Source organism: Hippocampus comes, unplaced genomic scaffold (genome assembly GCF_001891065.2).
Source record: "Hippocampus comes isolate QL1 unplaced genomic scaffold, H_comes_QL1_v1.1 scaffold19, whole genome shotgun sequence".
Classification (NCBI taxonomy): domain Eukaryota; kingdom Metazoa; phylum Chordata; class Actinopteri; order Syngnathiformes; family Syngnathidae; genus Hippocampus; species Hippocampus comes.
The window spans coordinates 277,521-289,942 of NW_017805148.1; the positions used below are offsets into that span (position 1 = coordinate 277,521).

General features: G+C 43.6%; 1 protein-coding gene and 2 long non-coding RNA genes across 6 annotated transcripts in view; 1 reads left to right on the forward strand and 2 right to left on the reverse strand.

Moving 5' to 3' along the window:
* Positions 1 to 929: 929 nt before the first annotated feature.
* On the reverse strand, positions 930 to 8,110 carry LOC109514694 (uncharacterized). 3 transcript variants are annotated; one of them, XR_002168032.1, is made up of 4 exons: positions 8,007 to 8,110; positions 5,273 to 6,580; positions 3,844 to 4,005; positions 930 to 2,334 (listed from the first exon to the last, which is right to left on the reverse strand). It is a non-coding gene; the product is annotated as an uncharacterized LOC109514694 (long non-coding RNA). The 3 variants fall into 3 exon arrangements; XR_002168033.1 differs by lacking the exons at positions 930 to 2,334; positions 3,844 to 4,005 and having other exon boundaries at positions 5,082 to 5,468; positions 6,283 to 6,580; XR_002168031.1 differs by lacking the exons at positions 930 to 2,334; positions 3,844 to 4,005 and having other exon boundaries at positions 5,082 to 6,580.
* Positions 8,084 to 12,416, forward strand: rab14l (RAB14, member RAS oncogene family, like). Of its 2 annotated transcripts, none has more exons than XM_019867995.1 (8): positions 8,084 to 8,210; positions 10,166 to 10,224; positions 10,472 to 10,525; positions 10,930 to 11,107; positions 11,463 to 11,529; positions 11,669 to 11,756; positions 12,106 to 12,136; positions 12,237 to 12,416. In XM_019867995.1, exons 2-8 carry the CDS (start codon positions 10,173 to 10,175, stop codon positions 12,412 to 12,414), a joined length of 648 nt encoding a protein of 215 aa, XP_019723554.1. In that variant the 5' UTR covers positions 8,084 to 8,210; positions 10,166 to 10,172; the 3' UTR covers positions 12,415 to 12,416. The 2 variants fall into 2 exon arrangements, with proteins under 2 accessions (XP_019723554.1, XP_019723555.1); XM_019867996.1 differs by lacking the exon at positions 8,084 to 8,210 and adding an exon at positions 8,778 to 8,849.
* LOC109514695 (uncharacterized) overlaps positions 9,558 to 12,422 on the reverse strand; it is a 4,445-nt gene continuing 1,580 nt past the window's right edge. The window contains exons 2-3 of the long non-coding RNA XR_002168034.1: positions 11,574 to 11,698; positions 9,558 to 9,662 (exon numbers count right to left, since the gene is read on the reverse strand). This is a non-coding gene — a long non-coding RNA (uncharacterized LOC109514695). The remainder of the gene's footprint in view (positions 9,663 to 11,573; positions 11,699 to 12,422) is intronic.

The following is a 12,422-nucleotide window of genomic DNA, read 5'->3' on the forward strand; positions in this document are numbered from 1 at the left end:
CCTTTTGTCTCACTGGGGTTGCGGTTGGGGGGGGGCGATGTGCAAATTAAGGGGCAGCGTGCTTAACTGTCTCCAGAGTGTTTGGTCACCGCTGACGTCAAAAAGTCCCTAATAAGGCCCACGGACGCCTTGTTTATCAATAAGGCAAAGTCCATAAATGGCACTAATTGAGATGAGGCGGAAAAATGATGTCGAAACGCCTCTTGGCCAGGCATCGCCGGAAGAGGATTTGGATGCATAAACATAATTATATTTACATGATAGAATGTAATCCAAAATATTGAATTGTTTTTTTGTTGTTGTTGAAAGAGTGATACAGGATTAGGTTTTTTTTTTCTTCTTGGTGGGACTGTAACTCTGCAACAAACATCGACGGGCAAGCTTAACAACACAAGAGCACTCTCAAATGCATTCGAAGAGCATTTGTGGGTGAGTGATTTGTATCAGCTTCGACATTTATTCAAATGCATCATGTATTACCATAGCAGGAACTCATGATAAAGAACACAGACATGAATTTATGACAACCGACATGACTCAACACAGCCAATATTTACCTGAAGTTGCTTGAAGAAGAGCAACTAAGCTATTTTGCAATTTTGGTGCCTCACCAGCTGTTTTGGTTCGGGTTTGTATTTTCAAGTATGTTTCTATCCATTTTGATTCCAAAAAAAAATCATTTCAATAAAAAAAAAAAAAAAAATTAAAAAAAATTTAAAATTTAAAAAAAAAATGCAGGGAAGAAAAAAAAAAAAAGAGTATTCAGGCATTTAAATTTCAACTAATTTCACATCCAAAATTGTGCGGTATCTTAACGTATAGAGCATTGGGGGCAGTGCCCCACAAGCTGTTTTGATAGTTAAAATTTTTTTTTTTAATTTCTTTGTCAAAAATGCTAGCATGAGGCTAATGCTAGTCACATGCATTTCTTTTTTTTTTAAATCAAGAAAGTTGAAGAGCTGACAGGTCACATGAATAATCAACTGATCAATTTTAAATAAGGTCCGATCAACTGTAATTTTATATTACGTTTCCTTCGTATATATATATTTTTTTTTAAATAAGACACTTCTTTCAATTCAGTTTCTATTAATTATAAAAGTCAGTACAGTACATTGTAGTACAGAATCTTATGGATTTACTCCTCTTTCAGAAACAAAAGAAAGAGACTCGAAAAAGAAAAAAAAAACAATTTGAGACAGTCACTTTGCATGTATTTTATTAGGGGCATTGGTTGCATTGCCCCACTGGCTATTTTTATTCCCTTTTTTTTGTTTCACTTTTTAAGTTTTCGGACAAAAATATTAGCAATCCAGTATTTAAGCTTCCTTTCCCATTAGATATATAATCGCATCGCAATGGGCCCGTAAAACAAGTAGCTGCCAGCGAATCCCACTTTGGTACCAATGGAGTGAGATGTCTTTACAATTCATCCGTTTTTGGTTCGAGACAACCTGGCGTGCAGTGAGAATAAATTGGAGTTTACCAATAGGGGGTGGGGGAGTGAGGCGGGAGGGTAGAATGTCTCCCCAGTAAGTCCTCATTATGTTGACAAATGCTCATAACTGGGCAGCTCCTCACTGCTTCATGAGTGCAGCCAGCATGCAGCATTGAATGCTAACGAAGAGTTAAATCAGCTTCTTTTGCCCGATGTAAATTGCCGTCATTTCCATCCGGCAAAACAAACGCGGCAGGCCTTAGTGCCGCGCTAATGGAATACTTAGAATGCCCCCCCGAGATGGTGCGAATTTGGAAATGGGCCCAAAAAAAAATACATCGACAATTAGGTGAACAGTCAACATTCCTAACCCAGAAATTGTCCACAGGTGAGAATGTGAGTGACACTTTTGAAAATGATGACTTTGACAACATTCTTAGGGAATCACAATGCCCCATCACTGGTGAGCTATTTCCTTGGGGGTGACCTGACCCCTGGTCTCGTATCACCACCATGGGGCGAAATCTGACACATCCCCTTAAAGGTTGGCACGCACTTGCAGTCCCGGCGAAGCTTTACATCGATTCCAGCAGATTTCCAAAAGTGATTTTTGTAAGAGCATTTGCGGCGGGATTAGTTCACTCCTGAAAGCTCCATCCCGGCTTTGGGTTTGGCTATTTAGCGGCGGCCAGGCAAGTGAGAGGCTGGTGTCCTCCGTGGGCCACCGCAGATAAAGAGGGCGGATTGGTTTCAGCTCCAAAGCTGATCTTCCATCTTGTGTGTGCGGGATTTGGCAGGTCAGTCGCAGGTGTGTGCGATCACTCTGAATTCACAGGCAATCCCGGCTTAACCCCCACCGCCCAGGTGGATTCAGCCCGCATCTTTTCTTGAAAGTACTGGGCAAAAACATGAAAAGAACCCGGATAATTCCTGAAAGAAGTCGTTGCTAGAGGGTCTCAATGTGCCCCACTTGCGTCTGTTTGGGCAAATCATTTGAATCATCACTTGAAAAGGAAGCGTCAGCCCCCCCCCCCCCAATCCACCACTTCCATCCTGCGCCCTTGAGTCATTTTCTGTGCCATCGCCTCCAACGTATGCAGGTTGCTAAGCTTTGAAATGGTGACACACTACTGAGGCTGAGTCCATCGCTGTTTGGCCAAAAGCTCGAGAGAAAAAGCTCACCAATGCGTCTTTTTTTTTTTTTTTTTTTACGCTTGTCACTCAAGATGACGGGAAGTAGAAAAGCAGCCCTCAAGATGAATCCCAGTGACGTTTTAGATTAACTGCTCTTCGAGCGCCGAGCACGATAATGTCATCAGTTCAAGTGGCTTTCTTGAAAGGAAAAGAAAATCCTTTTTTTGTGTGGGGGGGGGGGGGAATTAGCACTCATAAATGGACCTCATCTGTTTAGATTAAACATTTGGCGCTTGTTGCTAGGCAGAATTTGCAAGCCAAAACTAATGTCCTTCAGAAAGTGCCCATTAAAAGGGACGTCAGACACTGACTGTCAAAAAAAATAAATAAATAAACTTAATGTTGCAACTGTATCAATGCGCCATATTGAACACCGAAAGAATAAAATATTTTGCACCTCAATGCTCCGACGGAACTTTTGACATTTGTGTATAACAATTGTTAGCAGTACACCTCTGCATAACATTGTATGCTAATTAGCATTAAAAGAAACCCAAAAAAGAATATAAATTCATTGAATGACTTTATTGGCACTGTTTTAACTCCATGTACTGATTATGGCATTATAAGAGTGCCGCCACTGCCACGCCACCTACTGTGGTGGAGTGCAATGACAAAATACAAAAAATAATAATAAATAAAAATCAGGCTCCCTGTATTCAGATGCGTGGAGGATTTCCGCATCTCAAGAATATTATCCGATTTATTTCGTCCTCCCGGAAAGCGAATTGATTATCTTTGTATTGAATCAAAATTAGACAATGAACATTTTTGCCAATGTTCTGACATGTTACGAACCGATCCAGTGGCAGACACCTCATGAATTTATGCTTGCGCACATTCAATTTGAAATAACGGCTGGAAATTTCACTGTTTTGTTTATCCAATTCACCGATTAATCTACCAAATATTCGACATATTGATCCATTGTTAAAAATCGTTAGTTACAGCCATACTAGCATAACTGCAACATAATATAAAGACTATGGTGTATATTTCATCACCTCGCATGAATAGACACACCAATATAATATTACTAATGAAAAATATCGGCCACAAAGGTATTATGTTAAGCTTCCTTATTATGTCCCCCCGCTGTATCGTTAAGCTTTCTACCGCAGTAATAAAACCTGCAATTCTATTATGATTATTTATGATGATTGTGTTTAGCCTCCCTTCCATAGGGGCACAAGAGCAGGCATGATCATTACCTTGTCACGTTGTCTTTTCTCTCTCTATGTTGCCCGCGTAGTGGAGGGTCTGCAGTGCTATGGCTGCAACATCATCCAGGATCAGCGGTACGTGGACGTGGGCTGCTCCAACCCAGAGGTGCTCACCTGCACCCACTCACACAAGGGCTTCAAGCACCGCTTCTGCATCAAGACAGAGAGCAGTGAGTAAATCACACCTCCCACAGAAAAAAAAAAAAAAAACTAAGGAATGATTTCAAAGTAGACCTCAGGCGTTTTTTTTTTTACTTTCATCTGACCCCTCGAGGACCTCCATTCTCCTTTCTTTATTTGCACCTGCAGCCTAAACTGGCCTCCCTTGACATCTGGCCCACAGATGGAGAAAATATCAAGCCCCAAAGCAGTGGTGATAATGAATATGGAAGGATTGTGAAGGAGGTGTGGATTTACCGTATTTTCCGCACTGTAAGGCGCTTTGGAGTATAAGGCGCGCCTTCAATTCTATTTTAAAACTGTTTTCATATATCGGGCGCGCCGCATTATAAGGCGCATAGAATAGAAGCTACAATAGTGGCTGAGGTTGCATTATGCATCCACTAGATGGAGCTACGCTAAAAGGAATACAATAGAGCTTTATTTACTGTATATAGCGCTTTCACAACCGCTACAGCTGTCCCAAAGCGCTTTGCAGAACATTTAAAATACTACGTCCAAGAAATCACGTCCATATAGAAGGCGCATCGGATTATAAAGTGCACTGTCGGCTTTTGAGAAAATCGAGTGCTTTTAGTTGCGCCTTATAGTGCGGAAAATACGGTAGCTAGAAATCACATGAGGTGAACCAGTGGCATTTTCTTTCAATATGACCTAATAATTCATTTAAAATGGATGGGGGTATTAAAAAAAGTTTATTTTACAGATTTTCCTTGTTTGTTTTAATTTTAACAATGCAATGTTTTGCAGAAGTATCCTTATTTTTAAAAACAAATGATACTATTTATAGCTGCAGAGAGTTGGGGAGGGGTTGCGAATATTTTCTCTCTCCTCTGGGGTGAGCCGTGCAAAAAGAAAATAATTGAGAAGCACTGTCCTAATCCTAAATTAAAAAAAAAAAAGTCAGAGTTGTATAAATGGACACTGGATAAGGGTAATTGAAACATTGGCTCTCTGTAGTCATACATTTGGTAATTGTTTTACAGGAATGGACACGTGCTGGGACACACAAAAAAATGAGAACAAACACAAGACTTGCACTCCTTTTTTTTCTGTGACCCAGATAATACGGCAAAGTTAGATATTTATTTGGGGAATATGTATAGGCCAGCAGATGATTAAATGGTGATGAATGCACTGTGGCGTGCCAGAGGACATTGGCTTAATCATTTCTAATCGTACTTCAATGCAAATGTTCTCGGGGGCCGCCGTTGTGAATATTCACTTAGCCGCTTACATAACGCCGCTGTTTTAGTCGCCTTGCTGAGTCCGTGAGAGGCCCCTCGTGGTGCCATGTGAAGTCAAACGGAGGATGTCCTCAACAGGGCGGCGGTGATGGTCAGATGCTGAGATGTGCGCACACACACATCCAGATGTTGCCTCGCTTGACGTCTGGAAGCCCAAAGGGCTGATGAGGCACCTTTTTCCTCCTCCTTTGAGAGAGTGCAAGCTAAGACCAAGGCTGACAACATCACACCGACTGACAAACACTCTTGTCAAAATCAGTAATCAGCCTGACCTCCGCCAAGGCTTAAAATGTCGCGCAGTCGTGATTCGTTGTTCATAAATTCCCCTCTTAGCGTTTTCTTCCGAGTGGAATCTGATTTTTGTGCGTTTTGGGAAAAGAAATCTGAATAGAAATTTGTGTCAAGGAAGTTTGTTGAATTGACGTCTTTGTATGTCAGAGGAGAGCTTAGCCTGGGTTGTTAGTAGATGTTGTGGAAAATTTCATGGGTGATATCTTTGGATAAATTGAGGTTTCTAAAAACGAGAAGAAAAAAAAAACAGCTGCCAGGAAGCTGCAGACACAAACATACCTGAGGTGAGGAAAACATAACCTCCCGAGAGGTCAGAAAGCAAATAAAAGAAAGGGGGAAATGCATTGTGACATTGGGGGCATGTGACGCTTACCTTGGGACTGGACTCTCAATTATAAAGATTATGAAAGAAGTCCTCGGTGCTGAGCTCCTTGTGTCCAGTGGACGTCAGGTTGGATTTGGGAATTTTCCCAATGCTAATTAGAACCTTGCTACAGTCTGCAAAAACTGAATTTGACTGCCATTTCCCATGAACATTTTGGCTTTTTTTTTTTTAATCATAACAAAAATGTATTTGTATCAAAAGTGCCTTATTATCAGACTAGTAGTTTATGCAATTACATAAACCAATTTAGTCAGTCACAATAGGTATTTCCTCAAATAATGCCATTTCTTTGACAGGTAAATGACCCGCTAATTACCGACTTACACTAGTTGCTGCCTGCTGCAGCTATTTTCGTGCTGAGGCAGTCGACGACTCGGCGACTGACTTGTCATGTTCTCCATCCATCCATGCAGCGGCACTGGGCATCGTCCTGACCAGCGGCTGTGCCACGTCCAGACACTGCCAACAACAGGAGCTGCCAGGCGTGCGCATCCACTGCTGCGACTCGGACCTGTGCAACAGCGCCCCCTCGCGCGGCCAACTCAACTACGCATGCGCACTGGCCGGCCTGCTGCTGCTGATGCTGAGGATGTGGTTGTAGGCGATAGGAAATACCAATTCACTGTGTGACACAAAAGAGGAAAAACTGTCAAGTGATCGCTTGGCATTTTATGTCAGGGCTTGAATGATTTTTTTTTCTTTCAGGGTATGGTGTTAAATGAGCAAAATGATCGGATGTTCAGTATGCACCTTGGCTTGAAGTGGTCTTTTGGTTCGGGAACAAAACTGCTTGTGTTTTCAGGAACAAATTTAATGACAGTTAAACCCTTGGCTTGAAGTGGTCTTTTGGTACGGGAACAAAACTGCTTATCTTGTGTTTTCAGGAACAAATTTAATGACAGTTAAAATGAAATAACAGATTATAGACAGTATATTCTTTTTAGGAAGTGCAACATCAATAGTTTGTCTTCTTTTTAGAAAATAGAAAGTTGCAGACGAATGCAATTTGAAAAGTGTGAACTATTATGCTTTAAAAGACATTTGTTGTTGCTTTAGCTTTATCAAAAGGGCATGAAAGCGCTGGAAGTTGCATTTGTGCCGTGCTACTTTTTTTTTTATCACGACGCAATTGTAGTTACGTTCAAATTATTTGGCAAATTTGATGTTCTGACAAAAGCTCAGCGCTAGCCGTGGCATCCGCTAACCAGAATCTGAGCTACACTGTGTTTGTTTACAGTTACGCTTCTTGTCCATCACCGAATGTGTTTAACAGACGGTATGACAAAATGGCCCCTGCATTAAATAATTTTGTTGAAAATAATTAACTGCCTGTGTGTGCTGCAATTGGGTGGTGACCAGCGCAGGATCTACGCAGCTTCTCTTGCCAAAAGTCATCTTAGGTTCATAGATGACTCGATTTGCTATGATGGAACGTTCCAGCCCCATCTTTTTCTCAGAATTGCAGCTCCATGACAACCTCTCTCAGCATTCACAGAATAAAATTTTGCCATCGAAGTCACTCAAGCTTTCATTAAAGACACAATGGAAGCACACTAACTAGTTTTATTATGGCTGACACTCACTTATCCTATGAGGACATCATGTGCACTCATTGTCATTGCTGAAACGTCTTGTCTTGATTCAGATCAGAAAATGTCTGATGTGTGTTCTTCTTTCAAGGTCACTCTTTGTCAAAAGAAACCTACATAAATATATATTTTTTCAGTTTTTTTTTTTTCAGTTCTCCCGGCTTACTTTGGGAGAGCACATTGCATGTGGTTGTACAAGATTGTAAGAGTCATGCATGTAAAAAGTGGTCCATGGTTGTATTAATAAAATTATTCATATTTTCACAAATAAATGCTTGATGTGTACCTAATGTTGCAATGATGGACGGATGGATGGACGGAAGGTGACGGACGGGGGGCGGATGGCGGACGGTCGGATGGACGGATGCTGAATGGTCGGACGGATGGATGAATGGACGGATGGATGGATGAGACTTGTAGATAGATAGATAAATAGATAGATAGATAAACGTGTACTACCTGTCCAGGTGAGGTAATACGCAGCCTGAAGCGTCACCTCTTCCAGTGATGCTCTTTGTCCCTCCAGTCCATTGTACACAGCGGAGGAAACCCTGTGCCGCCGCGAGCCGCCATCTTGGATAGGTAGATCCTACTTGAGCCAGGATAACCCGCAAAACAACTCGTCCTAATCACTCCACTTTCCGGTTTCAAACTTCATTCCTGGTGAGTACGAACCAAAGGGGGAGTCGTTTGACGTCTGCCCCGTACAAAGGCGGAGAACGCCCTGTGGACGCTAGTAAAACATTGTGGCTATTGCGGGCCGGAACGGGGATGCTAACGAAACTAGCTCAACGGGGATCTAGTGCAAACCCGACGGCTCATAACTAACACTCTACTCGGGAGAAACATTATTTATTAGCCTGATCCCCTCGCTTTTACCACCCAGGTATACACCCTGGCACTGTCATGGTGTTTACCTCATCCTATAATCCAACCCCTGCGAGCTATCGTTAGCAGCCTAGCATGCTAAAGCTAAGTGTAGTCAGGTGTCGGGTGTTCAAAACCAAAAATCCGCCAAAGACATCTCGCCGATGTCATTGAAAGACTTTCCACCCGGGTCGACACTCGCCATCGGCAAACACGCTGTATCGTCGGCGCTCCTTTGTCACAATAGCACCTCGGTGATGTCATATAGCAGCTATTGTGCTAACGCCAACTTGGCTGTCAAGACTGCAAAACCAAGCATGAATTTTTGGGGGGCCCTGAATGGAGGAAAAACAACTAAAACTAGTCCGCGGAGTTACTGGACTACGGATTACCTGTCCTAAGCAATCGATTCCGTTTGGTTAACAAAAACTAAAGGTAAAGGCGGTTCGAGGCCCAAGTAAAAGTGGCTAATGTAGACGCAAAGATGGGTAAACTTCCGTCGGATTTGATGATGGTTGTCTCTTCTAAATTCTAAAAGGTACCATCAATTTAAAACTGTCTCGCGTGGTATACTAATTGCTTTCTAACCCGAATGTGGTTTTTGTCACGATTCCAAAAAAGGGGACACTAGAGGGGTCCTCGGTTTACGACGCAGTTCCCGTTCCACGGCTGTTACCAATTTGTACGTAGGTTGGAACACGCCCCAAATAATCGAGGCTGTGCACACTTGTCCAATCACATTACCTCCATTGTTTAGAGTTCTACAAGTTATAAGCCACAGTGATGGTGGCAAAAGTTGTGAAATGGTTTCTCTTGGTCTCCTTTTTGTGACATCGCGAAAACCTGCTGTTTCTACGACTTTTAATTTCCATTGTGCAATGCAAATTAGCATAGCGATTCAGTGCCAAAGCATCCATCGCATTGATTAAATTAATCAAAACTAAGGGGGAAAAATGCCTTCAATGTGTTGTCACTATCAGTTGCTGTACCGCGCTTTTTGGAACCCTCGTACAAGTTTGTCATGATTTGTCAGTTGTTTTTTGTGTTTTGTTTTGTAAGTATGCCTTCTTGCTGTACTCTTACGCCCCATCACAAAGTAGTTGACCGCACCCGTTGAAATATCGTTGAAGACCTGTGAACTGTGGAATTCTGCTGACTTCAAATGAGTCACAAAGTAGTTTCAGGATGTCTGGATGTCATGAGTTCCGTCAGTCTCGCTCCTCTTCCTCTTGCCACAATGGAAAGTAGCTGTTGAGACAAAGGAAAGGCATTGACGTGTGTGTCTCTGGCATAAAAAAAAAAAAAAAAAGAAATGCTGAGCCAGGTCATTTGGTCACATGGTAGAACACACTCTTCGTCTCTTATAAATAACAACATTGGTGTTTGCGTCCCTGTCGAGTATTACAAACGCGTCACATTTTGCTCCCCCCTGGCGAAAGCTACATCTCCGAGCCAGCGCAGTGAATACATTCACACAGGGGATCGAGATGCCACATGAGGGTCATGTGACGGCAGGCAACTGAGGAAAGGCGGGTGAGGGTGGTGGGGGGGTTTTGGCTTCTGATTTGAAGCAGGAATTTCAATTGTGCTGTGAAGGGTTTTTTTCCCCTTGAACTTAATCTTAGACACTGGAGCCTCTCAAAGCTGAACAAAAATGCGTCTTGTTACGTTCTCAATCGATTTTTTTTTTATATCGAGTGTTCTTCCAATCACTTGAGTTGTGTAATTCTTTCTACTTTCCCCTCTTTCAGAGCCACAATGGCCACCGCACCGTACAACTACTCCTACATTTTTAAATACATCATCATTGGTGAGTATGTCGCCGCTACGTCCACAATGACAAGCGGAAGGTCTCTCTTGTTGTTCTCAACTTGAAAACAAAGCAGCCAATGCGTTTTGTGTTGTTTGTATCCACTCCCAAGCGCCTCTAAATAGTCTCCAATTATATTACGCTTTGCCCAACTGGGCGTTTGCTGGCCTGTATATTCACAATTAGATTATTTTTCGGAAATGATTCAGCCCTGATAGACATACGGTCTCTATTTTGCTCTGTACAGGCGATATGGGGGTAGGCAAGTCATGTTTGCTTCACCAGTTCACAGAAAAGAAATGTAAGTACTCGCCGACGCCTTTTCATCATCAGCGTTTGAGCGTTTTATTTTCTTACAAATCCCTCAAAACCGGCGCAGGAAGCACGCGCTCAGCACTGAGAGGCTCTTCTCGGTGTCAGCTGCCGCCTCCCGCCGCCATTCAGTTGGCGCGGCGCTGAATGGGCGCTATTGAGACGCCAGATGCCGCCGCGCTCTGACTGAAAGCCATGAGACGGCAATTTGAGGCTTTTTGGAACCTTTTTGGTTCGATACGTCACGCACCTGCCGCTGGCCGCTTTGACGAGCCGAACAATGAATCGGAATTGACATGTGCAGTACACGTTCAAGCTGTTAGCATGTCGTTCTGTTAGTTAGCACAGAACACAAACCGATCCCTCCTCTATCTCTCTCTCTCCGCCACGCAGTCATGGCCGACTGCCCCCACACCATCGGCGTCGAGTTCGGCACGAGGATCATCGAGGTGAGCGGCCAGAAAATCAAGCTGCAGATCTGGGACACGGCCGGACAGGAGCGCTTCCGGGCCGTGACGCGTTCGTACTACCGCGGCGCGGCCGGAGCGCTGATGGTCTACGACATCACCAGGTACGGCTTTCACACCCAACACCGTAGTGCCTTGTTTCCCTGTATAATGGTTCTCGGTGTCCTGCTAAATAAACACGGCGAGTGAGGAATGTCTCCGTACGCCCCCCCCCCCCAACTTCCTGTAAAGTCCCCAAAATGGACGTACGCGGTTATTAAAATGGCTGCCTGGAACGCAGTTAATGGAAGAATGGTGGACAAATGAGTCGGCACTTCTCAAGTATCATGTTTTAGTTCCTGTCGATAACACAAGCGGAATGTCTCGGAAAGATTTGATGAGGCTCAAAACACACGCAGGTCACCTCAAGAAAATACTTTATACGATATATTTATACTACGCTCTGTGGTTTTCACACAGGAGAAGCACGTACAATCACCTCAGCAGCTGGTTGACCGACGCCAGAAACCTCACCAATCCCAATACGGTATTGTTGAAACAATTCATTTGATCTTATCTCTGGGAACTTACCACGACATCATCGGCGACGTCCCGCTTATCGCAGCTTTGGTTGACTTGACGTCCATTCGTCCTCTCATTCCTCCCGTCCGCGTCTCTCACGACAGGTGATCATCCTCATAGGAAACAAGGCGGACCTGGAAGCCCAGAGGGACGTCACGTACGAAGAAGCAAAACAGTTTGCCGAGGAGAACGGTGAGTCGGGACGGAACGAGCGTCGGGGAAGACGAGAAGTCGAGGAAAGCCGTGATTCTACATCGGAGCGTTTGAAGCGGAAGAAAGTACTTGTGGCCTCGAGGTTATAAAAGTCTGCGTTTTGGATATATCATGAGGGTTTTTTTTTTTTTGTTGTTCTGTTTTGACTTGTTTTTAATTCAGTTGGAGCTCGGACGTTGCGACGAAGAAAAGATACTGTGTCCCATTTAGCAGCTCAAAAAGTGGCAACAAACAAATCTAGCCCCATTTTGTGGTATTATTGTTGAATAAAATAAAGAACTAAACAGGTATAGATACAAAGATTAAAAAAGCCACTTTTCCTCTTTAGGTCTCCTCTTCCTGGAAGCCAGTGCAAAAACGTAAGTGTACGCAAACTCACCTTTGCAAAACATCCCCCCTGCAGGGCGGCCCCCTTTTTTTTTTTTTTTTTTTTCTGACGCCAATTTCTGTCGTGTTCAGGGGCGAAAATGTGGAGGACGCCTTCTTGGAGGCGGCCAAGAAGATCTACCAGAACATCCAAGATGGCAGCCTGGACCTTAACGCCGCAGAGTCGGGCGTTCAGCACAAGCCGTCAGCCCCCCAGGGCGGCCGACTAACCAGCGAGCCACAGCCCCAGAGAGAAGGCTGCGGATGCTAATGACCAAG